Source organism: Nannobrachium achirus (assembly GCF_963921795.1).
Source record: "Nannobrachium achirus genome assembly, chromosome: 5".
Taxonomy (NCBI): domain Eukaryota; kingdom Metazoa; phylum Chordata; class Actinopteri; order Myctophiformes; family Myctophidae; genus Nannobrachium; species Nannobrachium achirus.
The window spans coordinates 11,493,997-11,520,836 of NC_137814.1; the positions used below are offsets into that span (position 1 = coordinate 11,493,997).

The following is a 26,840-nucleotide window of genomic DNA, read 5'->3' on the forward strand; positions in this document are numbered from 1 at the left end:
TACGAGAACCTACACTAGAAGAAACAACTCATACAGGGGTGCTGCTCGGGAATGTTCCTTTCAGTAAAAAAAGAAAACACAAAAAACCTGTAGCTCAGCTTGCAACCGTAAAAGCAAAGCTCCCATTTCCCGCTGACTACTGTGAAAGAGGATCATAAAATTGACTCCATCTGTAATTTTTACGGTCAACTTTCCAGCCACCAAGAGAACTCCGGCATTCCTTCTATTAAGTCCTATTAAGATTCACTTCATGGCTTCCGCCACCACATAGAAGCAAAATATCTCCAACAGAGAGAGAGAGAGAGAGAGAGAGAGAGAGAGAGAGAGAGAGAGAGAGAGAGAGAGAGAGAGAGAGATATGAACAGAGGAAAGTCAAAGGCGGAGGGAGAGACAGAGATAGTGTTGAGGATACATGGCTCTGTTAACTCCAGTCCAGCGACTCCTCAGGGACAGTGTTCCACTTATCACTGCAGTCCCCTTTTGATGTGGCTTTTGTCTCCATACAGTAAGATCATAGCTGGGAACACTTTGTATGTTTCCCATTACTGGATACATGTGTATCTGTAATTGTCTGAATGTGAGACGCATGTGCGTGCGTGCGCGTGTGTGTGTGTGTGTGTGTGTGTGTGTGTGTGTGTGTGTGTGTGTGTGTGTGTGTGTGTGTGTGTGTTCAAACTATATTAAATGCCTCTCAAAGTGGATTGAGAGCATGTGTGAGGCAGGAAAGTGACTGAGACAGAGACAAAAACAGAGAGAGGGAGAGAGAGAGAGAGAGAGAGAGAGAGAGAGAGAGAGAGAGGGGGGGGGAGGGAGGGAGGGGGTAAGGGTCAATGTGTGTGATTTCTCTGTTAAAGTAGGTTAACAGTGCGGTGTGTGTGTGTGTGTGTGTGTGTGTGTGTGTGTGTGTGTGTGTGTGTGTGTGTGTGTGTGTGTGTGTGTGTGTGTGTGTGTGCTGCGTGCGTTCGTGCGTGCGTGCGTGCGGGCGTGTGCGTATACGTCAGTATTTCTTTTTACCGAGAGCCTTTCCCAGAGCACTTCCGCTACTGCGCTGTTATTCTTTGCAGCGAGAAGTTAAAGCTTTGCCCAACATCTGCACAACATATCATCATAGCTAGCGCAGGGAGAATACGACGTCAATACTTTCCATTGGAAGTGTCGGTACATTTTTGCTTTATAGGCATTCTCCCATGCACTGCATTCTGTGCCTCGTTTTGAACTGAAAAGATCCCCTAAGCTGAAAGCTATTCACTTATTTAGAACTTTAAATAGCTATAAAGTTAATAATGCGGTTACAAATTACATGTCAACACAGGGTACACCAGGGAGTAAGTTAATGCCATAATAGGAATCATTAAACAGAATAAAGTCCTCACAAGTTCCCAATAAAGTTGCTTTATTAGTGCCCAGTGAAATCCCTCTTCTGCATATCTGTCTTCATATTGCTCTATGCCGCTCTTCAAAATGAAAAACAACAATGTGCCACAAATGCATCAATGCTTTTCGTCTATGATAGAGTTAGACAAAGAGTCTAAAGGCCCATATTAGACTAGTCTAGGGTCACCAAAGTCAGTTGGGTTCATCCTGCAATCTGCATTTTTGATTTTGAGATATCTTATGTGCAAGTGGAAATATTGGTCTACTGGTGGCGCTAGAGGAAAGTATCTTGGGTCACCAAAATCAATATGGTTAATGTTATATGAGATACTTCAATGGTTTCCAGTGGAAATAAGCTTAGTCTTTTCATGGATCTCCTTTTAGTAGACCTTGTACCAGTGAACTGTACCGTCATGAAACTGTACCTTTTCCTATGCAAACTTCTAATAAAGTCTTCAATCAATCAATCAGTTCATCCTTCAGGGAACATGAACGTGCACAGCAAAGTCGTTTTTGAAATATGGTAATGTTGTCTGGGAAGTGAAGTGGACCGACCAACAACAGCATCTTCAGGGCCCCACTGTTAGGGGGCTAAAAACAGACAAGATAATTTGATGTGCAATCTGACATGCCACGGCCTGCGACACGCAGACGCAATCCTGTGAAACCTTTACGTTCGCGCTCGTCTCACGCAGGCGCCTGCCCACTGCTAGAGTTTAGAGGTGTAAAACCTTTTCTATGTCTTCTGCACCAGAACATTTCACAAACTATGCCACCATGGCTGTGAGCTTGCTCATCACATGACAACAAAGTAGGCGTGCCAACAACGAGGCCTTAAGGCTTGTGAGGCACGCCCGAGCATGTGGCGGTACACTCATTGAGTGCCTGCATCGATGAGTTAGCCGCCATATGCCCAGTGTGAGTCGGCAAACTGTATACGTACCGTAGGTTATAAGCCACGTTAGGGTGACTGGCTCTCTTCCACCCAGCTAAAGGGAGGACAGCAGTAGCCAATGAAAACAATGCGGGGGCGTGGTTTATGTGCAAAAGGCAAGTAGAATCGTGTCTATTCACATATTCACATGAGGAGTGTAGTGTGACCCTGCGGATCCATGCCAAAAAGACCTACAAATGCTGTTGAGGCTGTTTTGGCTACAGTAGGTGTGCTGGATTAGCCTAGTTCCAGACCCTGAATCGCTAGCCACACCCCTTTAATTTTTTTGTTTCTGCGATTCAGGTCTAGAATCGCTCTCAATGAGGAGGCCTGCCTCGGTTGAAAATCCAAACGGGCGAATCAGCGTCGTGAATCAGCGTCTTGTGATCAGCGTGGGTGGGGGTTTCCCAGAACTCATGTGTGTTTCCAAGTACACCAGCGCCGCCGCCGTACCGTACCGCACATCGTGTCGCGGTAAAATGCGGTAAATTGCGGTAAAATGCGATCGTATCGATCTCGCTATGAAACACCAGTAGCAGGCATGTTATGTTGTGTTTGATTACTAGTTCGTAGTGCTCCTATTCTGACTGTTTCTTTGGTTAGCAAGTATCACTAGCAAGCAACAGGTTAGCCACTAGCCAGCCAGGCACACATAACAACACTATGTGTTGGTCGGTGAACCAATCGCTGAACCGTGCCTCATTTCGGCAACGCCCATCCCTGCAAAGGCTGTGGGCGGAACTGACTTCAGACTGAATAATGAAGTGAAACGAAATGTCAATTCAGGCTGAGTGTCAGGCTAGTGCTGGATAGCTAATCCATGCACTGTGCTCCGTGCTGCGCGGTGCACGCCCACACGCTCCGAACACGAGCCGCCTGGCTGAGGCAGCGGTTCGGCCCCGAGGTGTGACAGGCCGGGGTATGTATCCCGGACACACATTTTTGTGGGTCCCGTAATTTTTGGTTTTTAAATTCAATAAGAATTCCCCCCAACATTTCAAAACAAATTAATTTTTTTCCAGTTTTCAGTTTTTCAGTAGAAGAAATTAAAGAAAAATCTATAGAAATTCAATAAATCTGAAAAACAATGTTTAAGAAATTGTGAAAATAGCTGATCCACAAGATGATCCACAAGCTGATAACGCTGCGCGAAGCGTTGGGTTGGGAGCTTGTAGAATGCAATGCAATCGTCTTCTCTTTTGGTCATGAGCAAAAACATTTGCGAACCGGGTGGCTGACTGTACAGTACAGTAAAGTACAGTACTGTACAGATTCTTGTCTGGTTGCCATGCTCCCTAGTCTTTACAGTAAAATCCTTAACTCTGAGAGTGTACACATCATAACACATTCAACCAAATGGACCATGTGTGTACACTCCCAGAGTTACAAATGAACAGTGAGATTTCACTGCTTTCACTGCTCTCTGTTTTTCCACTCACTCCCTCCTCTGTTTTCCCTCATTTTGTCCTGGACAACCCCCAGAACCCCCTTCCCTCTCTCTGGATAAACCGTTCTCTCTCTCTCTCTCTCTCTCTCTCTCTCTCTCTCTCTCTCTCTCTCTCTCTCTCTCTCTCTCTCTCTCTCTCTCTCTCTCTCTCTCTCTCTGTGTGTCCCTCTGTCCTCTCGTACCCACATTTTTTAAAACAGTAAAAATCCAGAGCACTCATTTAACTTTTTAGCATACTAAAAAATAATTTTGGGGCCCAAAAGGACACCTTTTTGTTTTTACACTTGCAGGAATGGCATAAACATTCTCATAAATACACTTATAAATGAACACTTTTTAAACTTTTATTTTACTGTGAGCTGTTTTGCGAGGGAACACGAGACGCCATGCATAACATACCCCCCTCCTTGCTTTCCCCCTGCGTTATCAGTGGTAAATGTACATGGAGCCTGCAAGCCACAGGGTTTTTTCCCCCCGCAAATTTCTCAGCTCAAAACAAACTTAAACATATGGAACTGTCTGAGATGTTCAATATTACTGCAACAGGCCGCTCTTAGCCCCTGAATCGCTAGCCACGCTTCTTAAAGATGAAGTGCCATGATTCCCCCCCCCCCCCCCCCCCCCAAAAAAAACATGATTATCAGCTATTATGATTATACTAGGAGGAAGATTTTTTCCAAAAAAGTGTACAGAAAGAGTAAAATTAGGTTTTTATTGCGACCGTAGGTCGCAGTTACTTGCACACTATCCAAACCTCCACCGGCTGTCCCTCCGTCACTCCCTCCGTCACTCCCTCTGTCACACGTCACACGTCACACTTTTGCCCTGCTCATATCTCTGCAACCGTTGCCCCGATCCATGCCAGATTTTGCACACACACTCCTTGCCTGCCAAACTACAACCTCCAAGGACCCCCGGAGTTTCGGGGACCCCCAGGTGTAAAAAATTACCAAATGTGCAAAAATGACCAAATGACCACCCCAACGGGGCTGCTCTCTCTGTGTCACACACACACACACACACACACACACACACACACACACACACACTCTCTCTCTCTCTCTCAAACATAATGTGTGACCTGCCAAGTGGCAAGGAATGTTGCCACTGTCCTCTCTCTCTCTCACACACACACACACACACACACACACACACACACACACACACACACACACACACACACACACACACACACACACACACACACACACACACACACACACACACCCCTTCACACCAGGGAGTCCAGGAAGGATGAGCCTCCATGCTTAAATAAACAGACCTGGGTCCACTATCAAGATCTGCCTGTGGGTGTGTCTACTTTTAGCAGGAGAGCTTGCATCTTGCATGCTAGTATTGGCATTTCTCCCAAACTCAATGAAGACAACACACAAGATTTGAAGACTTCTAGAAGAAATGAGACTTTTGCAAGAACATACCACAAAGGTTAGTTGTATACATTAGCTATTGTTCATAACTACACAGTCATGTCATCAAAATGCATCTGTCCCATCTAGCGCCACCATCTGGCTGATTTTTAAAAAACACATTTTTGGACACTGCTCCTACAGAATTTGCCCTAAAATCACACAAACCACTACACAGTATCTCTACAGTCACCCTGCTCCTACAGATTTTGCCCTAAAATCATGCACACCAGTACACAGTATCTCTACAGTCATGTAATCACAACGCATCTGTCCCATCTAGCGCCACCATCAGGACGATTTTGCACAAACTACTTTTTGGCCAATTTATGGAGATAAGCGACCAACGGTCGCTTATCTCCCGATTAGGGAGTCTTACTGGTTAAGTATGCTTGGTTGTCATGGTGGGTGGTGACCCAGCTGAAGTTAGCCACACCCACAGTGTTGGGTGAATGGTAAAAGGGGAGGGGATGATTATATGATGTTATTGTCTCCACCAGCCGAAGGCTGAGGGAGAGTATGTTTTCCCCTCCGTCCGTCCGTCCGTCCGTCCGTCCGTGCGTCCGTCCGTGCGTCCGTCCGTCCGTCCGTCCGTCCGTCCGTCCGTCCGTTTGTCCGTTACCAGCTAATCTCCGGCGCCGTTGGCCCGGTCGCTGCCAAACTGTGCACACACACTCCCTCGACACCAATTCAGAACCTCTGCCCCAAATATTTCACATGGGCCTGTTCTAGCGCCACCAGGAGGCCGACTTTTGCAAAACTAACTTTTGCCAGTACTCCTACAGATTTTGTCCAAAAATCACGTAAATCAGTAGACAGTATCTCTACAGTCATGTGATCGACATGGATGTGTCAGATTTTCCATATTCCATCCTGATTGGCTAAAACTGGCTTTCAAAGTTTGCAGGATTGGTCAGTTTTGAATAAAATGCCTGAAATCCTGAACGCAGTGTGCGATTTTGGTGAAATTGTGCATGCACATTCCCAATAGGCAGAGGAATAAATGCCACTTAAGAAAAATCAAATCAGCCTCATGGTGGCGCTATAACAGGCCGATTCATGTTTTCACCTATAACTCCACCGATTAGTGTCAAACTTTGTATGCGCACTCCTTAGAGGCCAAGGTAAAACCTTTTCCCTGCAATTTTTACATCAGCCTTTTATAGCGCCATCAGGAGGCCGACTTATGTAAAACACATTACATGCCTGACCTGGTGGAGACCTGTGCTCGGAAGAGCACTGCTTCTAGTTTTATCGGTGTTTTTGGATCAGCACTTTTGACCCACAAGGTGTCAGCCTCCAGGAAGAAACCCCAAATACAAAGGGAATACATAATTGCTCACAACAACCACACCAGGAGGTCTAATGAAGTACTGTCAACCTGCTAGACACATGAAAACCAGAAAAAGTACAAAACTATGGCCCGCCTCTTTAAAAATCATGTTCAGGTGATTCAGGGTCTGTGGACGCTCTCAATGGAGACTGGAGAGGCTAGCTCAGTTGAAAATATGTACGTAGTTTCAACTCGACATAAAACAACAACGCCGGACCGGACATTCCCAAACATAAACAAACATGGCGTCGCCCGCCGTGGTAACTTGCGATCGTATCGATCTCGCCATGAACAATGGCCAAAATGATTATTTTATCATTATTTTACGCTTTTTGTGGTAATTCTTTAATAGGAACACATATATGAAGCTTAATCTTTTATAAAATATTTTCGAAACATTATTTTTATTTTAGCGTCCGTTTTTCAAGAAAAAGTTGACTATAGCTCCTTTTCCTTTAACTAATGAAGTTCTCGCCAGCTAGTATTAACATACAGATTGGTTACAATAATATTGTATTCATTAAAATATGTTTTGTATTGTGACTTGGCCTGACGAAGATGTAACCTTACATTGAAACGTTGTAATTTTTGTTTTTGCACCCTGTGACCTTGCTCCAGTGCAAATTATTTATTCACGTTTTTGCGATTAGTATGAGAAACGGCACATCATATCTCCGTCCGGACGGACGTCTGTCCGTGTACGCTTAGTTACGGACTTACGGTCTATGCGTTTGCCGCTCTGACATCACTGTGATGTCAGGGGAACCATACTAAAATAAAAATAATCCCTTTTATGCCCATATATGGAGATCCCTGATGTCATCAATATTAAGCCCATATCTAACAGGACTTAATATGGGAATGCCCATATATGGAGGCCACATCGGCCACATACCACACTAACAGAATCCATATACCGGTATGGCCAAGACAGATGGCCAAGACAGCCCATATCTGTGTGGCTGGTTCTACAGACAGGGATCTCCATATATGGGCATAAAAGGGATTGTATGTATGATGTCAGATGTCATAGACGTCATAGGACTTTCAAATAACAAATAACTGAGTAAGCACATCTCCACGTATACAGTATGGTCTCCATATATGGGTACCAGGGGTTTCCATATATGTGTAACTGGTCCGATATACATCACTGGCCAGATGGCCACACATGGTGCGACCTCGCCCTTTAGGCTACTGTATCGTCATTCCTACTCTCACCTATAGTCATGAAGTGTGGGTGGCTGGCATCTCTCTTAGAGATAGAGTGAGAAGTTCAGTCACCCGAGAGAGACTTGGAGTAGAACCGCTTGCAAAGGAGCCAGCTTAGGTGGTTCGGGTAGCTAGTACGGATGCCTCCAAAGCGTCTCCCCAGGTAGGTCTTCTATATGCACGTGCTACTGGGGACAGACCCCCTGGCAGACCAAAGACCAGATGGACGGATTACAATCTCCACACTGGCCTGGGAACGCCTGGGGATCCCCAAGGGGGGAGTGGATAATGTTGCTCAGGAGAGGGAACACTGGAAATATCTGTTGTAACTGTTAACCCCGTGGGGGGCGGGGGACTATGAAAACCGGCACATCTTGTTTGTATCTTGTCCGTAACGCCTCAATGTCTATAGTTGACCTCAATGTCTATGGCTATGGTATATTGTGTGTGTCTCATGTGGTCTATAACATAATACATCTATGATGTCAGATGTCAGTCATATCCATATTTGGGAAAATATCTTTCCACATTTTGACCAACCGCAACTCGAATCACATTTGCCAATGAATTCCATCCTGCGCGACCTCGCCCTTAGGCGTCTTAGTGGTATATTTGACTTACTGTACATCATGGCAAGGTATTTACACAACCCAAAGTACCTCCCTCTCTCTCTCTCTCTGTCTCCTGTATGTTTTTCTTCGTTGAACATTTCTTCTCATTCTCTCTTCTCTCCTCCTTCTTTCCCACCTCATACTGCCTCTCCCTCCTCCGGCTGCTACTGCCCCCCCTGCTCCCCCCCTCATTTTGCCACTTTCCCATGACAAAACCATGGGCGGCGGATCAAATAACCGGCCTGTCTCTCCTTTCACCTGTGCTGCTGCGACTCTGGGCCATGAAAGAGGGCTTTGTCTCCCCCAGCCGCCCACGCCCCCAGACCCCTTCATCCTCTGTGGAGGTATGTCCTGTCTGTTGTCCATACAGGAAAAGGGCTTCCCTCTGCCTGGAATTCTGGTGGCCCTGGGGAACCCCAGTCCAAGCCGTCTATAACACTTCAACAACATCTCTCTCTCTCTCTCTCTCTCTCTCTCCACCCAGGGGCGTCACTAGGGGTAGGAAAGTGGGACTGAGTTACTAGGGCCCAAGGTGGTAGAGAGGCCTTAATTATTTTATACTTTAGCTATTGAAAAATAGCAGATATACAAGCTCACAGCACGGCACCGAGTGCCGCGCTGCAAGCTTGTAGATCTGCTATTTTTGAAAAGTCGTGAAAATGTGTGCAAATCTTTGAATATATGTATTTTTTTAAGCGAACATTTGTAACTCAAATTTTGCTTCTGGGTGGGTCCCTGGAACTCAATATTTTGAGATGGGGTTCCGTGCCAAATACATACCATTTTGGGGGTCCTTTACATAAAAAGGTTTGAGCTCCACTGACATAGAAACACAGGTTTTTCAAAAAAACATCAGAAGGATTTGAAATCTTCAAAGATTTTCATGATTTTTCAAAAATAGCAGATCTACAAGCTCGCAGCGCGGCACTCGGTGCCGCGCTGTGAGCTTGTATATCTGCTATTTTTCAATAGTTAAAGCACAGGGGCCCTCAGGGAATCCTTGTACCCAGGGCCCAGAATTTGGTGCGACACCCCTGTCTCTACCCTAACAGCCCCTCCCACCAGGCATGCCGCTTTACCATCCAAGTGATTCACCAAATGTGGAAATGATGATTGAGCTAAAGGCTAGTGCTTTTCATGGCATTCTGGAATTAGCCTCGTGTAGCCAGACAACTATTCCACAATCTCTGAATGCTATACACATAAGAGTCTGGAACGACACCTCCCGAAGGCCGAGCAAGGAAGCTGTCATCTGTTCGTCATTTCCGTTCCAAAAATATCTTTACATTTTATCTTTGACTTTCCATTTCTGATTTCCATTATTTTGATTTATATTCTGACAAATTCGCTCGACTGTGAAGATGAGACAGAAGCGGGGGAGGAGGCGTCACTTTCGCCTTACCCCTGGATCATTTTCAGAGCTTATACGTTCTCCAGATTGTATGTCAGATGAAAGCATTTGAAAATTGTGGGAGGCAACAGTCTGGCTTGCGAGACTATTCTGGAATTGACGCAGAAGCTTGGCATTGCCAGACTGATCACATGGGATCACTTCAAATGTTCCAGAATGGGCCCGGACGGCTTGCATAGCAGTCCAGGCACCTAGGCTCAACGTAGCCTGACAGCACTTCACGGGTTCGAGTCCCGATCTCGACGGCCTTTTCTGTCTGTCACTCCTCATCTCTCTCCCCATTTCCGGTCAGCCTACACTATCAATAGTGTAGGCTGACCGCCGGGGACTGCCCATTAGTCCGAAGGTTCATTAGTCCGAATTTAGTTAGGGTTACTGAGGTCAAGGTTAGGGTTAGGGTTAGAGGTAGGCATAGTATTCTTAACAAATTCAGAATAATGAAACTTCGGACTAATGAACCTTCGGACCAATGCCATGGCACCATAAAATCTGATTACTTTTTTTTCTTTCTTTTTTTCCAATCAAACAAACAGACAGACAGACGTTGAAAGACAAGGCAAATTGGCAATACTGTAGATGCTGCGCATATTTGGGGTCGATGTTTCACTTTGGTTTTAAATCTATGAAAACAATCAGCAAATATCTGTCAAAAGAAAAAGTAAACATGTCTTCTAATCAGAAAGGGAGACTTTGGATAAGGCAATGCCTTTTTCTCCATCTTTTTAATGAGCCATCACTCCTGCATTTTAGTTTTTGAGAGCTTATATAATAATAAAGGTGCTTGGATACGAGTGATCCACAAGCATCTAAATAATATGCTGTACGTATACAGAAAATAGGGTTATACTAATTAGGTTAGAGTTGGGGTTAGGAGTAGTTTTAAGGGTTAGGATTGTATTAATTCTAGTGTATAATGTGTGCTGTTTTGAGTATGAGGTAATGTCAACTTAACCGTGAACCCTTTGAGAGGTCAGCCTTTGGAGGGAAAATGTTTGAAATGTGTCAAATGTCAGTAAGATAGTTATCTCTATTTTGTTTTACATGGATTTTCAGTTGAATTAAGAACACCAAATTACTCATTTATTAAACATCAAATAAAAGAACAGATTCTGCTTTTAAAAGACAATGACAATACTTTATATTAAAAACATACTTTATATATAACTTGGCTGAAAAGTGAATAGGGCCACAGTAAATAAACCATGTGCTTTCCTGAGCTTATCCTTTTTGTTGATCATGAATCTGTACCTTTTCCTATGCAAACTTCAAATAAATACTTCAATCAATCAATCAATCAATCAATCAATTAATGTTCAACATTTCCTTTCAACAAAAATGTCCTTATAAAAACAAGCCATCTGCTTTTGAAGTTACCTCCTATTTCTATCCCAGTCATCATGTGCCATCAGCAGTGCCGGTTCTAGGACTCAAGTGGCCCTATGCAAGATTATTTTAGGTGGCCCCTCACTAACGGATGCGCGCGTACGTGCGCATCCGTTAGTGAGGGGCCACCTAAAATAATCTGTAGCACCAGATCGAAATGTTCTTTTTGGAGGCATATTGACTTGCTCATGAATCAAGTACAGGCAGCCAGGCCTAGAGTGAAGTTTGGGATTATGAGGAAGGAGGAAGGGGAGTGCATATTAAAATAATAACACTAGTTTTTGGATAGGGGATACATGACATAATGTAACAATATGTTTAAAAAATATCTTCTTCCTGTGATGTGGCCCCCTTATTGGTTGTGGCCCTAAGCGGCCGCTTATGTTGCTTATGCCAGGAACCAGCCCTGGCCATCAGGGCGTCCAGTCTACTTTGTAGTTTGTGAGCGTTTCCACTACGAGGGTGTCTGGAGCGCTGGTGTTTACGTTTAGGCTAGCTGTGATCCACAGGTTCTCTGGAGGGAATGACCCGGAACAGAACCCAGCAGGCACGTGTGCACACATAGACATCAAAGGGGGCTTGAGCCCCTGCCCTTTTACCCGTCTGTAAAAAGTACCCTCTCCAGACCATGAATGCAGTTTTTACCACGGCGAAAGAAATGCAAATGCACACTTTCCATGCCATACCTGAAGGCAGCCTTGTCCAAACTCTCCTAAACTTGAAGCAGCATCTTCTGTTGAAAGAATTGCCCCCCTCTGTTTGGAATCCATGCCGTATGTCACATCTCCAGTATTGACTTGATAATGCTTTGTTCAGTGTGGTACCATGCACCGAAAATAGCTGACCTCCAAGCTCACAACGCGTTGCAGTGCGTTATTTTCACCAAAACCCTTTTATAAATTTCAGCCCCTGCCTCTATAACATTCTCTGCGCGTTCCCGGGAACTCAGGGCAGAGCTCGACAGACCCACTGCAGGAGGTTAACAGAGACAAACAAGAGGAGCACCAAGTACCGACCCCCAGGGGTCGGTACTTGGCCCCCTCCAATTTTCCCTGCACAACAAATCTCTTTGATGAAAAAAAGAATACAATTTACAAGATGACAAAATGCCGCATTGACAAAATAAATGATCTAAACTCATAGATATGGATTCATAGCGGTTATAATCGCTAATTCGCTAATTATTCACTAATACCTTTTATAATGTAATAATTTCAAGTGAATTAATTGGATTGTAGTGGAATTAAACTAGCCTACTCCTCCGTTGGCTGGAGACCCCCTGAAACGTCCTCCAGGTCCCCACTTCGAAAACCACACCTCACTGTGTAATTATATTTTTTCCAGTCCAATAAGTCCAATTAACATTCCTATAATCTAACATACTATTGGCCAGGTTTACATACTGTACTGTAAGAAGCTGGAGGTATTTTACTTAAGAATGGAGCAATATCATGTTAGAACCATTGGGGGAGCTAGCGTTATGTCAAACATGCTTCCCAGGGCTCTGTGGAGTGACACATTTAATTATCACCGGTTAAAAAAAAGAACGAAGACATCAACTGCAGCATATGGTAGATGGTATGCTAGAACGTCACATGCAGTGACAAGAGACAGGGAATGTGACAGAGTTAGACTATAGGAATCACTCAAAAGAAGCAAAAGAAGATTGTCAATCACTTTAATAATCAGCCACAGCAAGACATGGGACATGCACTGACAGTGCAAAGACACAGTGGTAGACACAATAGGAATATGGAATTGACATATGCACACATTTCTTGCACTAATGATTTCACACTATGACTGTCATAAGACTGTAACCTCCCAGTACAATGAGTGTTGTGCCATTAATATGCTGTGTGAAGTTGCTAATATTAACTAATGCCAACTTAGTGGCACTTGACAAAGAAAGGAATTATGGTGGTTGAAAAAAACTTTCATACTGTAGGTACAGTATCCCGTATGCCAGGGGTTTTCAAAGTGGGTGACGGGGCACCCTGGGGTGACGGGGTACCCTGGGGTGACGGGGCACCCTGGGGTGCCGCGACGGCAGTCCAGGGGTGCCGCGAGATCATTTGATAATATTTGGAATTTATTTGGACACTTGAACAAATATTTAGTATCATTTTAAACTTGGAGAACAAAGTTATTTTCAGTCAGTTCTAACCAAAATGGCTATTATCTCAACGTTTTCATCGCAACATAATCACTAAAATATCGTCACTGTCCGGCAGAAACCTCGTATCTCCAAGTTTCAAATGTGTACATCATTTGGTTAAGCAAAGCCCTGCTTCATCTGCATCATACAAGACCGTCGCACAAAACTAGTGAAAACAGCCGATCTACAAGCACACAACGCCTCGCATGTGCTTGTAGATCTGCTGTTTTCACTAGTTTAGTACATTTTATAGATGATAAATACAAAACGAACGGCTTTGGACATAAAAGGTTTCCACCCGACAACGACGATAAGCTATAAATATAAGGTGCTGGGAGTGAAAATTATAATGTACGGGTGCCTCGGATTAAAAAGAAATATTTATGGGGTGCCCTGAGACAAAAAAGTTTGGGAACCCCTGCCGTATGCAACCCCAAACTACTGATGAAAATATCATTCTCAGTGTACACACAGTTCTGCTTGTTGTTGAGATGAATGACCTTTTACCCACAAAGAGTGGTAAGAAGCACTAACCTAAACTAACCTAGCCCAACCCTACCCTCCCCTGCCCCTTCTTTGTATATACTTACTGTTTGTTTAGACTTATTGTTTTCCTTTTTTGTTCTCTCATTTTCTTTTCTTTACATATCTACTGCATAGTACTGTGTTCTATTCGTCTGTCATTCAATGTTATATGAGATACTTTAATGGTTTCCTGTGGAAATAACTTTAGTCTTTTCATGGATCTCCTTTTAGTAGACCTTGTACCAGTGAACTGTACCGTCATGAAACTGTACCTTTTCCTATGCAAACTTCTAATAAAGTCTTCAATCAATCAATCAATCAATCAATCAAAGCAGTGGTGGAAAAAGTGCTCACAGTTTATACTTAAGTAAAAGTATCGATACTGAAATGTAGAAATAGGCTACTCTGTTACAAGTAAAAGTCCGGAATTCAAAAGTAAAAGTACAAAATGTTTGAAAATAGCAGATCTATTTTCAAAAAAGTATAAAATAGTGGTTTATGTATGTTTTATAATATTGTTCATGACGGAGGACGATATCACGATAAATTCAATCACCACGAAACAATTATCGTGATTGTTTTTTATCACGATAAACGATAATGTCGCGCATCGTCCCATCCCTAGCAGAGAGTCATCTATTTTTGTTGTTGTCATACTGTATGTGACCTCTCTCTCCTGGAAGTTTACCAATGTTGTTTTTTAGATAAGATAGCATGTGGTGTTATGCAAGGTTTTCTACCTGCTGTTTGACTGACGACACTGTATGTTTAGTACAGTATGAAACAATGTTATTCAGCTCCAGCAATATACAATTATTCTACCTGCCTTTTGCTTTTTTTTAAGAAAGGTGAGAGTGAAAGACTTCTATTGAGAGAGAGAGAGAGAGAGAGAGCAAGAGCAGTAACGCCCGACTTCATCACTGAGTTAACCCTTTGAAGGTCGCACCAAGAAAAAAGCTGTAAAAAAATATTTCTTTGCATATTCTATTCCCTATAGGCAATAATAACAACAATCAATTGTTTTTTTTTCAATACACCCACCAGTTATTAAAATATAAGCCTCTACCAAACGGTAGACATGTACGTTAATGTTAAAGGTGCATTTAATAGGGTAACATTTTTAACTGATAGCTATAAAATGAAACTTCTCCAGTTGATTACTTACATTAAAACATGCTTTTTTGTATTACAAGTTTTCTGAAACTATATTTCTAAATATGCAAATTAGGCATTATATGCACAGAAATGCCCAAATTGCATGTATTTTGGGGACATAAATCTGAAGATTGGATAACGGCAAATTCAAAACTATTGTTTCATTTTCTTGACATATTAGTGACAAAACAAATGACAGATGATGAACTTTAGAGAATATGTTGAACTTTGATAAGGTTGAATAGGTGAACAGGTGTACTGTGTATTGTTGATTAGACACTACTCTTTTACCACTAACAGACATCTCAACCGTTAGGTAGAGCATATTTTTTAAACAAGAATAAAATCTTACTTATAGAACTATGTCAGCATATATTATAATGGGAAAAAAACATTCAATGTATCATAATAACAACAATGAATTTGTAGAAGTTGTTATTATTCATAGTAAATAGTATGTTTTTAATACTTTCGTTTTACTTTCACTACCTTTACCATCAGCTGACAAATCTACTGTTTGGTAAAGCATGTTTTTATTTGACCATTATTGTCTCCACCAGCCGAAGGCATGGGGGAGAGTATGTTTTCCCCTCCGTCCGTCCGTCCGTCCGTCCGTGTGTCCGTGCGTCCGTCCGTGCGTCCTCGCAGTTTGTGTGCAGCTAATCTCAGTCGCCGTTGGCCCGGTCGCTGCCAAAGTGAGCACACACATTCCCTGGATGCCAATCTAGAACCTCTGCCCTAAATTTTTCAAATGGGCCTTTTCTAGCGCCACCTAGTGGCCGATGTTCGCAAAACACATTTCTGTGCACTACTCTTACAGATTTTGTCCAAAAATCCTACAAATCGGTAGGCAGTATCTCAACAGTCATGTGATCGACACGGATCTGTCCGATTTTGCATATTCCATCCTGATTGGCTAAGATTGGCTTCCAAAGTTTGTAGGATTGAGCCGTTTTGGACAAAATGCCTCAAATCACAAACGCAAAGTGCAATTATCATGAAATCGCGCACACACGTTCCCACTAGGCCGAGGAAGAAATACCACTTAAATCTTTTTTAATCAGCCTCATGGTGGCGCTATAACAGGCCGATTTGTGGTTTTACCTATAACTCCACCGATCAGTTTCAAACTTTGTAAGCGCACTCCCTAGAGGCTAAGGATAAACCTTTACCCTGCATTTTTCACATCAGCCTTTTATAGCGCCACCTTTGGGCCGACTAATGTAAAACACATTACTCCTTGAGATTTTATCCAAAAATCACGCAAATCGGTACACAGTATCTCTATAGTCATGTGATCAAGTCCGATCCGTCTGTATTTCATATTCCATCCTGATTGGCTAATATTGGCTTCCAAAGCTTGCAGGATTGCTCCGTTTTTGAACAAAATGCCTCAAATCATCAACGCAGCTTGCGATTACCGTGAAATTTGCCACACATATTCCCACTAGGTCAAGGAACAAATGCTACCTTTTTCACATTGGCCTGTTATAGCGCCACCAGCAGGTAGACTTTAGCAAAACTCATTTTTGGAACACAATGCTTCAAATCATGCATGCAGCATCAGATTGCCATGAAAGATCTAAGGTGAAGAACATATGCCACCCTTTTTACATTGGCCTATTATACAGTAGCACCACCAGGACGCACGGCCTGGTGGAGACCTGTGCTCGGAAGAGCACTGCTTCTAGTTAGATTTATTTTTATTGCATTTTGTTACATAATGCATGTTGAGTAACATCTCTGAGATGATATGCAAAAAGAATCATCCTAGCTTTGAAATTCCTGCAGGAGAGAGGCCAGCTGTCAGGAGTGATTTCCTTATGTCAGATTTCCTCTGTGTCACATATGACTTGATATGAAAGCATGGTGTGTGAAGTCACTGCACCCTCAGGTGGATATTATTGGCCATCAAACACACAGATATAAAAAGCTAGATACCTCCTCCGCCGCTGCAGTTCATTGGCACGACTGGTAAAACAGGACTGGCGGAAGTGCGGAACTGTGGAACGTTGTGGATTCGTGGAAGGCACTCTGCCCCCTGCAGTGGGAAAGAGGGAGTCCTGCCAGTCCAGCGCCATCTGATTGGCCAACCGAGCGTCCCATTCTGTGACGACCCACGGTTTGGGAAACAATGTCCTGCAGTATGATGTTGGCACACATGGAACACTGCCACATTAACAAACTGGACATTGAGTCCAGTGTGTTTGACAGGAAAACACATCCCTGCATGTTCTGCTAGTTTTGCCTTTCTTGGTATCTAAATTGTGTTCACTCTCACACTGTTTGCCACACTGTTTTACAACATGTTGTTGTAAGGCGTGAGAAAATTCCGTAAGAGTTCACCTGTTGCCAGCCCCTTATCTTCCCTTTGGAGGTCTCTCATTGGTCTGAAAGGAAGGATCGACAGGTATAAATGTAAAAAGGGTGAACCTTCAGTAGGTATCTGCTTTCCTCCAGGGACCGACATGAAGCTGTTCATTCTGGTGGCTCTGTTGGGGCTCAGCGCGGCCCAGCACAACCCCAACCTCAAGCACGGCAGGCAGGCCATCGTCCACCTGTTTGAGTGGCGCTGGGCCGACATCGCAGCCGAGTGCGAGCGCTTCCTGGCACCAAATGGCTATGGTGGAGTTCAGGTAAATCTGATGCATGATTGGTGTGTTTCACACACTTGAGATGGAAAGAGTAAGACAAATGTAAATATATACGTAGGCCTATATTTTTTTTTTATGTCCGGGAACTCATATAGAGATGTTTCATCAGTGTTTAAAAACAGCCGATTTTCATTTCCATATTTTGAAAAGTGCAGTTTGTTGACAACGTGCACCCCAGCATCCATATTCTGCAGGGAACATTAGCCAAAAATAGCAGATCTACAAGCGCACAATGTGCTGCAACACAGTGTGAGTTGTAGATCTCTATTTTTGGCAAAGATATTTGACGTAGACAGAAGAAGTACTCAAGTCAGACTCTCTGAGACTACAGGGGTTTAAATAGTTAACCCTGGCATCCCTATTTTGGCAACATTATAGGGGATTTTCTTTTAATAATGAAAATAACTGACCTACAAGCTCACAAAACGTAGCAATATCATGCATTGTGAACTTGCAAATTAGCTCCTTTCCCTATTCTTCGTACAAGGAAGTATTTATTTTGTTTAAATAAATAGATATTTTTGTAATATTAGGATTCAGCTTGGGCCAGGGTACAGAGTGGCCCATCTCCAGTGTTGGAAGAGAACAGCGGTTATCTCGCGTGCTTATCGTCACTGTCGAGCAGAAACCTTGTATCTCCAAGTTCCAAATTCTTTTTGCAAAGTAAAGCCCTGCTTCATCATACAAGACTGTTGCACGAAACTAGTGAAAATACCAGATCTACAAGCACACAACGCCTTGAGGGGCAAGGCGTTGTGTGCATGTGCAAGGCGTTTGTGTACAAAACGAACGCTTTTGGACATACAAGGTTTCCACCTGGCGACAACGTTGTTTGTTTCTTATTTGCTGGCCAGATCTCTCCCCCCCATGAGAATATTGTTTTGAGCAACCCCTGGAGACCGTGGTGGGAAAGGTATCAGCCAGTCAGCTACAACCTGTGTTCCAGATCTGGCAATGAGCACGAGCTCAGGGACATGATCACCAGGTGCAACAATGTCGGGGTAAGCAAACGGTTGTTTAATTTAAATGAATCTTCTTCTTCTGTCCATCAGGGGCAAATCATTTCCATCTGGTTCTGTCTTTCCTCGTCGACTTCTGGCACCTGCATGTCTCCTCTCCTCCAGTTTCATGACAATCCGCCATGAAGATTTTTTAGGTTTTTGTGTGGCCTGAGGAAAGGTCACGGGGTCACTCAAAATTTGAGTAAGCATAATAATGATCCCCTGACAATGTAATGGTCAGGGGATCGTGAATATGCTCAGCATGTTTCATGGCAACATCAGTAGGGTGACCCTAACATCAGTACAAATTAACCTAACCCTAACCCTAAGGTGCTCAGAAAATTCCATGACAATCCAGAATGTAGTTTTAGCGATATCCATTTCGAGACCACAGTGTTGGACTGCATACCAACTAGGGGTGTAACGATACATTTTAACGATACGATATGTATCACAATACATGGTTGACGATACGATACATGGACGATATACAATTCGATTCAATGATTTAAAATCGATATAGTAACTATTTAGCAAAGAAATTAAATCTGTGTGAAACGTGTCAATAGTGGATGTTTTTAAGGGAAACAAATCTATTATTATGGATATAAATAAGTAAACACTGTGATTCTCTAGCAAATACTGTACATGGACATTATATTTCAACACATATGGGCAAACCCACACATTGACTTTATATTTCAACACATATGGGCAAACCCACACATTGACATGAACACAGAGATTACACACATGTATAGACAGACATATGGAATGGAAAAGTAATTAGAGCCCTCTTTTTCATTTTCCCTAAATACAAGGCACAAATACTTGGTTTCCATACTTTGCACAGCAAAACGATTCGATACCAATTGTCTGCATTGTAAATTCGATTCAGTTATTATATCGTTGCACCCCTAATACCAAAACTTCAGACGGCTGCGCAGATTCTGCGATTGTAAAACAGGACAGGAATTAATGTTGATTATTTCTACCTGCAGGTCAACATCTATGTGGATGCTGTCATCAACCACATGTGTGGAGCTGGTGGTGGAGAGGGCAAACACTCCTCCTGTGGAAGCTGGTTCAGTGCCAACAGGAAGGACTTCCCCAGCATCCCCTACACCCACTGGGACTTCAACGACCACAAGTGCAGGACTGGCAGTGGCAACATTGAGAATTATGGCGATGCCAATCAGGTACTGCATGCACGAGAGCTACTCACTGAACAATACTAATACTGTGCTGCTGTGATTTATTTGGGATTTATTCACCCCGACTTTGACAACATTTGACCCATTTGACATGACAACAATGTGTGTGCCCCTCACAGGCACCACTAGGAAATAATTAATAACTTGCTCAAAACTCTCAAAATTATGTTATGTAATAATAATAAATGTATTGAATACAGGGAGTGCAATGAAGCAGAATTCTCACCAAAAGCGTTAGCGATTAGTCCATGCCTATTTCAGACGGTGCTATGGCATTGGTCCGAAGGTTCATTAGTCCGAAGGTTCATTAGTCCGAATTTGTTAAGAATACTATGCCTAACTCTAACCCTAACCCTAACTAAATTCGGACTAATGAACCTTCGGACTTATGGGCAGTCCCCTTTCAGACCACATTGTACTTCTTCTTGGCTGCCACTGTGTCTTGCTGCAAAGCAGCAGCGAAAAGGTTGAACTTTTTTTCAACTTTGCCACACCACTTTTTGCTAGCTCCACCTCCTGCTGCCACGGGGAAAGTGGCGGTAGCACCACGCCATAGATAGACAATGCATTGAACCTTGCCACCATCTCAAAACGCATGAAGTGTTGAACGCCGCTGCTGTTGTGAATTCAACGTAAAACCTTTCTGGCTTTCTTCCCGAGGTTCGCGACTGCCGTCTGGTGGGTCTGCTGGACCTGGCCCTGGAGAAGGACTTCGTGAGGGGCAAGGTGGCTGACTACATGAACAAGCTGGTCGACATGGGCGTGGCTGGATTCAGGGTGGATGCCTGCAAGCACATGTGGCCCGGTGACCTGCAAGCCGTGTACGGCCGCCTCCACAACCTCAACGCCAGATGGTTCCCAGGTGGTTCCCGGCCCTTCATCTTCCAGGAGGTACTAGGCTGATGTTGAGGTTTTTGAGCGGTGGTCAGCCGCTCCTCAGAGTGACTTTGTCCGTTCCTATGTCCCTATGTCCCTATGTCCCTCCGTATCATGAGCTGCAATACCACTGGTGACCAAGTGGCGCTGTTGCGTCACACAAACACACACACACTGAGCTGAAATACCACTGGTGACCAAGTGGCACTGTTGTGTCACACACACACACACACTCACACACACACATGCACACACGCCACGCACCGCTCACTTCAAACTTAGTTTTAGGAATAGGCACTGTTTTCTCAGTGTTATTTATTACAGTTCTTGGGCTTATGGTTATGTTGTAGCTTCAAAGGGAAAATAACCCAAATGAATATCATGCTAAAGCTTTGTGACTCCTGTCTTATTGTTCTTTCAAGGTTATTGACCTTGGTGGTGAGCCCATCAGCGCTAACCAGTACTTCCATCTGGGAAGAGTGACTGAGTTTAAATATGGTGCCAGACTGGGCGGAATATTCCGCAAATGGAATGGCGACAAGCTGTCTTACACCAAGTATGTCTGTTTATCAGTTTATTCTGTACATATATTTGGTTTTCATTCCAATGAATGACATTATCTAGCTGTACTTACAACTAATAAATAGTCTCATAGCCTGGTTCCAGTCCCTGAATCGCTAGCTATGCCTCTTTAAAAAATTGTTTCGGCGCTCCAGGTCTGGTGATGCTCTCATTGAAGTGGTTTTCCTCGGTTGAAATTCCAACCGAGCAAATCAGCGTCGCTTCAACCTGATGTCACTTCAACTCATGTGCGATTCCAACCCAGCGCCGCTGTACACAAGCTCACAGCACGGCACTGTGTGCACTGTCCTTCTAAGGTTTTTTGAAAAACCTATGTTTTTATGTCAGTGGTGCTCAAACCTTTTCACTTTTTCATTCCAAAATAATATGTATTTGGCCACGGACCCCCATCTCAAAATATTTAGTTCCAGGAACTCCCAGAAGCAAAATGAGTTACAAATGTTAAAAACATATTCAAAGATTTTCACACATTTTCACAACTTTTCAAAAATAGCAAATCTACAAGCTTGCATGCCGCGCTGTGAGTTTATATCAGCTATTTTTCAATAGCTAAAGTATAAAGTCATTAAGGCCCCTCCACAATGGGCCCTAGTAACCCAGTCCCCCTTGTGACGCCCCTGCCTCTATGCTTGGTCTCATCCAGAAACTGGGGTGAGGGTTGGGGCTTCATGCCCAACGGCAACGCACTGGTGTTCGTTGACAACCACGACAACCAGAGAGGCCACGGCGCCGGCGGAGCCTCCATCGTCACCTTCTGGGACTCCAGGCTCCACAAGATGGCCGTCGCCTACATGCTGGCCCACCCCTACGGAGTGACCAGAGTCATGTCCAGCTACCGCTGGAACCGCCATATTGTGAACGGAAAGGTAAAGATAATAACCCATTTAGACTGGGAACGCATTATTACACATTTTGAAGCGACGCGTTAGTTTATGCAGGACATGGGAGTCGCCCCGCCCAGATGTAGTCAGCTGTGAGCTGTCAGTCAGCTCTGTTCTCATTCCTCATTCTCATATCTGCTGGTCATTGCGTCACATGACAGCCATACTCCAATCAAAGCTCTCAATCGGTTTCCGAAGCTTCGGAACATTCACTGCTAGCTGCCTCCTGACTGGTGTTGTGCTTCCATAGGATCAGAATGACTGGATGGGGCCTCCAGCCCACGGTGACGGCAGCACCAAGCCTGTTCCCATCAACCCCGACCAGACCTGTGGAGACGGCTGGGTGTGTGAGCACAGATGGCGTCAGATCAAGTGAGTCCTTAGAACATGGGTTCTCAAACTCTTAGGCTGCATGTGCGACACACAGTAAAATACAGTTCTTAATACGCTTACTGTTAAATTAAAACTTGGCTTTATTGCATTGAGCACTACTGCCTTTACTCATAGATTAGTGAGTAATCTCTCTACTTTAAACACTTGTACAGGAAATAGTGTGTTAAGCTAGTTTTGAACAAAAGAAAAGGAGAACAATTTTTTTTATAAAAGGAAATACATTTGCATTTGTAAATAGTGCAATAACATCTTTGTGTGAGTGCTAAAGCTGACTGTACCAGACTTGCTCTGAATTCCCAAGTAGAATAACACAAAAACAAGAAAGAAAAAAAGTTTGATTCCTGTCTGGAACTTGTTGAACTCATGATTAATACTTTCCTCAAAGTGCAGAATGCTGAATTCTTTCCAACATGCATTACTTGCTCCGTACGATCCAATCCAGTACAGTACACAGTGTGATTGATTGTTTGCCCTGGGTCCCCTCAGGAACATGGCCACTTTCCGCAATGTGGTCAACGGACAGCCCCACTCCAACTGGTGGGACAACGGGAACAACCAGGTCGCCTTTGGACGTGGAAACCGTGGTTTCATCGTCTTCAACAACGATGACTGGTGAGGACAATCGATTCACAGCAGCTAGCTATCCTGAAATGGATTTTTCAGATTCACTTTAAAGCTGCACTATGTAACTCTCCTCTTCTATCCTGGACCCGTTTTCCCATTTTCCATTTCCATTTTTACCATTGAGCCTGCCTTCTTGCTCAAGGGGATACATTGAATCTTGACCTTCAGGTCAAGATTTTTATCAGATCCTGTGTCTAGGTGAGACATGAACCTTTGACACGATCTAAATGTCTCAATAGAAGAGCAGGGAGAGCAAAATACAACCAAACCAATTGCACAAGTTATATTGTATTAGTTCAGTTCTTCAGTACGTGTCTGTTATCAGTGCATCTGAACATAGCATAGTTTCCAAAAAAATAAAAGAAAGAAAGAAAGAAAGAAAGAAAGAAAGGTTAAATGCACAGATAGTGAAGTCCATTTGACATGATAAAGTGTCCAAACAGAGTTATGTTGCATTGTTACATTTTATATATGTACAGGGTAAAGCTTTTCGAACAAATAGCATCATTATTTCTTCTCAAAATGCATTTAAAGGTAGCAGCTCTGTTCCATACTGTATGTGCAGTAGGTCTAGATGTCAAGCCATGGTTTGTAGTCCTTTTGGTGGTTGTGTTTCTAGCCTTCTTTTGTCACAACAGTTCACAAATCTTGCTGCTGTGTTCGCACATTGTTGCATTTCTCCCAGTAGGTATGGGAGTTTTTCATCATTGGTCATGTTTTGAAACTCACTTCGGGTGTGTGTAATCTGTGGGAAGTATCTGTCTCTGATGTCTTGGTATAGTGGGCAGGTGGTTAGAAAGTGTAGCTCTGTTTCCACCACATTTTGTGAGCAGTGGGTGCATAGCCTGTCTTCCCTTGGAAGTGGGGTCTGTCTGTGGCGGCCTTTCTCTATTGCAAGGCTGTGTTCGTTGAGTCTTTACCAGGCTTTCCTAAGTTCACACACACTGACACTGGCAGAATAAACTATGCAAGGCACACCTGCTCATCGGGATTGGTTTTAGTGGTTAAGTGCCTTGCTCAAGAACCGGGAACCTTCTGATGTCAAGACTGTCGTTGTACTTCCTCAGCCACTGCCGCCCCTCTTACTCGATTAGTTACATTTGTCTCACTCCTATTGTCCTGTGACACTCTCAGGGACCTGGATGTGACTCTGAACACCGGCATGCCTGGTGGCACCTACTGTGACGTCATCTCCGGCCAGAAGGACGGAGGCAGGTGCACCGGAAAGCAGATCCATGTCGGGGGCGACGGCCGCGCCCACTTCAAGATCAGCAATAGAGACGAAGATCCCTTCGTGGCGATTCATGCCGACTCCAAGCTGTAGATACATGCACAACTCCGCTTGCAATAAAACTGTGTCTGTAAATTAGAATGTTGTGGACTGTCTTTTTTGCCAAAGACTCAAGCTTTTAATGGTCAATATCATGGGTTTCAAGGTTTTGGATGAAACGACAAACCTGGGTAAATCGTATACAGTATATACAAGATTGTGTACCTTTTAAGCTTAATTTCTAATTGGGTTTTAGGCTGGACAGGCACAGACATAAGACAAAACATATACTTCTGTGTGTCACTGTAGTATGTATGAGTAAGTATAGTTCATTTACAAACTGTTGGGTTTCTGCCCAACAGTGACGTCATATTAATCACTTATGCCCTTCATACAACAGTCATATGACGAATAGAGAAACACACGTGAGACCTTCTCTGACATCTGGCACGAGGGTCCAGCGTTCATCATCTTCACCTGCCAAGCCCTCCTGCAGAGGAGAGCGAAGCCTTTCCACACGGCCATGAACGTGCCTGCTGCCCATCAGTACAGAGAAAGATAGAGAGAGAGAGAGAGAGAGAGAGAGAGAGAGAGAGAGAGAGAGAGAGAGAGACAGACATAGTAGGGCTGTCACAATTATTACATAATCGTCTAATCGTGATTATTTGACATTATCGCAATTATTTTGTCATAATCGTCATAATCGTGAATGTTGAAAAATGACAGAAATAGTGGAAATAGCAAATCTACAAGCTCACAACGCGTTGCATCACGACGCGTTGTGAGCTTGTAGATTTCCACTATCAATGTTATTTTTTAAGTAGTAAGTTGTCAAATATGTCAGTAATTTATTTGTGTATTGAGGTTATGTGTCATATCTGCAATGTACAATTTCAAAGCCTAAAAGCCAAACAGAAATGTAATTATCAACGACAAAAACACAATTAAATCGTTAATCGCCAATTATTTGAGTGACAATTAATCGTCATGTAAAATGTCATATCGTGACAGCCCTAAGACATGGAGGGATGATGGGAGGAGGAAGTTATGGAGGGGAGGTACAGTAGTAGAGTGATGGATGGAAGGTGGGATGGAGGAGTGGAGAGAGGTAACGCACTGGATCTCAAAGTAGGGGTCCGGGGACCACCCGGGGTGCAGATAGACACATACTGTACCACATAGTAACTCTGAGAGCGTACAAATGAAACCGAATGGATCGGTATGGGTCCTGAGGCATGTCGCCCTGAGGCGTCTTACTCAGGGGCGGCCTTAGTAATCTGGAGGCCCGTTTCAAGAGCTATTGATGAGGCCCCCCCGCGCTGCCGCTAGCGGACCAAGGCCACAGTAGCCGCGCAACAACCACACACAGAAGTTGACCTATAGTCAATGACTGGCTGCCATTTATATATTATTATTATATCACTACATAATGTTATAGCATTGACCTAAATGGTGTTATATTAACAAGGATATATGATTATTAAAAAGTGTTATAAGTGTGTTGCAAGTTCAACAAGGCTTGCTGGCTAGCTCTTGGAGGCCCCCTGGTGGCTGAGGCCCGTTTCAATTGAAACTGGTGAAACATAGCTAAGGCCTCCCCTGGTCTTACTAGTATATATACAAGCTTGTTTTAAGCACGCGACACCTGCGTCGCCTACACAGTATAACAAAGTATAATTGGTCTTTTAGTGAGATGAAGGTATGAAGGAATGGACGGATGGAGGGACAGTATAGGCAGGTATACAGGTGGAGAACACACGCTGACAACTCCTCGATCAGAACACACTAATGGGCACAGAGGAACACAGGCTGCTCCATGGGAGGTCATGCAGGATCACATCAAAGGATGGGGTTGTACTGCGTACAGACACCATTACATAAGTTCACACCTTCCCATTGTGCATGGTTATCGTCGGAACCTCTTATCTCCATATTCGTTGTGGATTTGTGGGTTTTATTGTAAATGAATGGCCTAAATTGATCATACTACAGCGTCACACAAAAGCATCAAAAGTAGCAGATCCGCAAGCTCGAAACGCGGCACGAAGTGCCACGTTTCGAGGTTGTAGATCTGCTGCTTTTTATTCACAGCTTTGGACAGATGAGGTTTCCACCCGTCAGAGATTTTATTGTCGTTGTCAGGTGAAAACCTTGTATGTCCAAAACCGTTAGTTTTGCATTTATCATTTTAAAAATGATTTAAACTAGTGAAAACAGCCGATCTACAAGCACCCAACGCCTCGCACCGCCTTGTATGATGAAGCAAGGCTTTACTTTGCCAAAGAACGTACAAATTTGAAACTTGGATATACGAGGTTTCCACCCGACAACAACATTATGTTTGTTGCCTATTACTGCTTGAGACTTTCTTCAAC

General features: G+C 43.6%; 1 protein-coding gene across 1 annotated transcript; it reads left to right on the forward strand.

Moving 5' to 3' along the window:
* Positions 1-17,179: 17,179 nt before the first annotated feature.
* LOC308284625 (alpha-amylase) lies at positions 17,180-24,551 on the forward strand. The gene is made up of 9 exons (XM_080725305.1): positions 17,180-17,606; positions 18,479-18,625; positions 19,627-19,824; positions 20,500-20,730; positions 21,138-21,271; positions 21,941-22,163; positions 22,429-22,550; positions 23,058-23,183; positions 24,330-24,551. The coding sequence occupies exons 1-9, from the start codon at positions 17,439-17,441 to the stop codon at positions 24,517-24,519; spliced, it is 1,539 nt and encodes a 512-aa protein (XP_080581431.1). The 5' UTR covers positions 17,180-17,438; the 3' UTR covers positions 24,520-24,551.
* Positions 24,552-26,840: the final 2,289 nt, after the last annotated feature.

Excerpts from the sequence above, each read along its gene's own strand:
- LOC308284625 (XM_080725305.1), top strand. The coding sequence starts at position 17,439 with ATGAAGCTGTTCATTCTGGTGGCTCTGTTGGGGCTCAGCGCGGCCCAG. Across the intron at positions 22,551-23,057 it reads CACAGATGGCGTCAGATCAA|GAACATGGCCACTTTCCGCA; the intron begins GTGAGTCCTTAG and ends GGGTCCCCTCAG. Across the intron at positions 23,184-24,329 it reads GTCTTCAACAACGATGACTG|GGACCTGGATGTGACTCTGA; the intron begins GTGAGGACAATC and ends TGACACTCTCAG.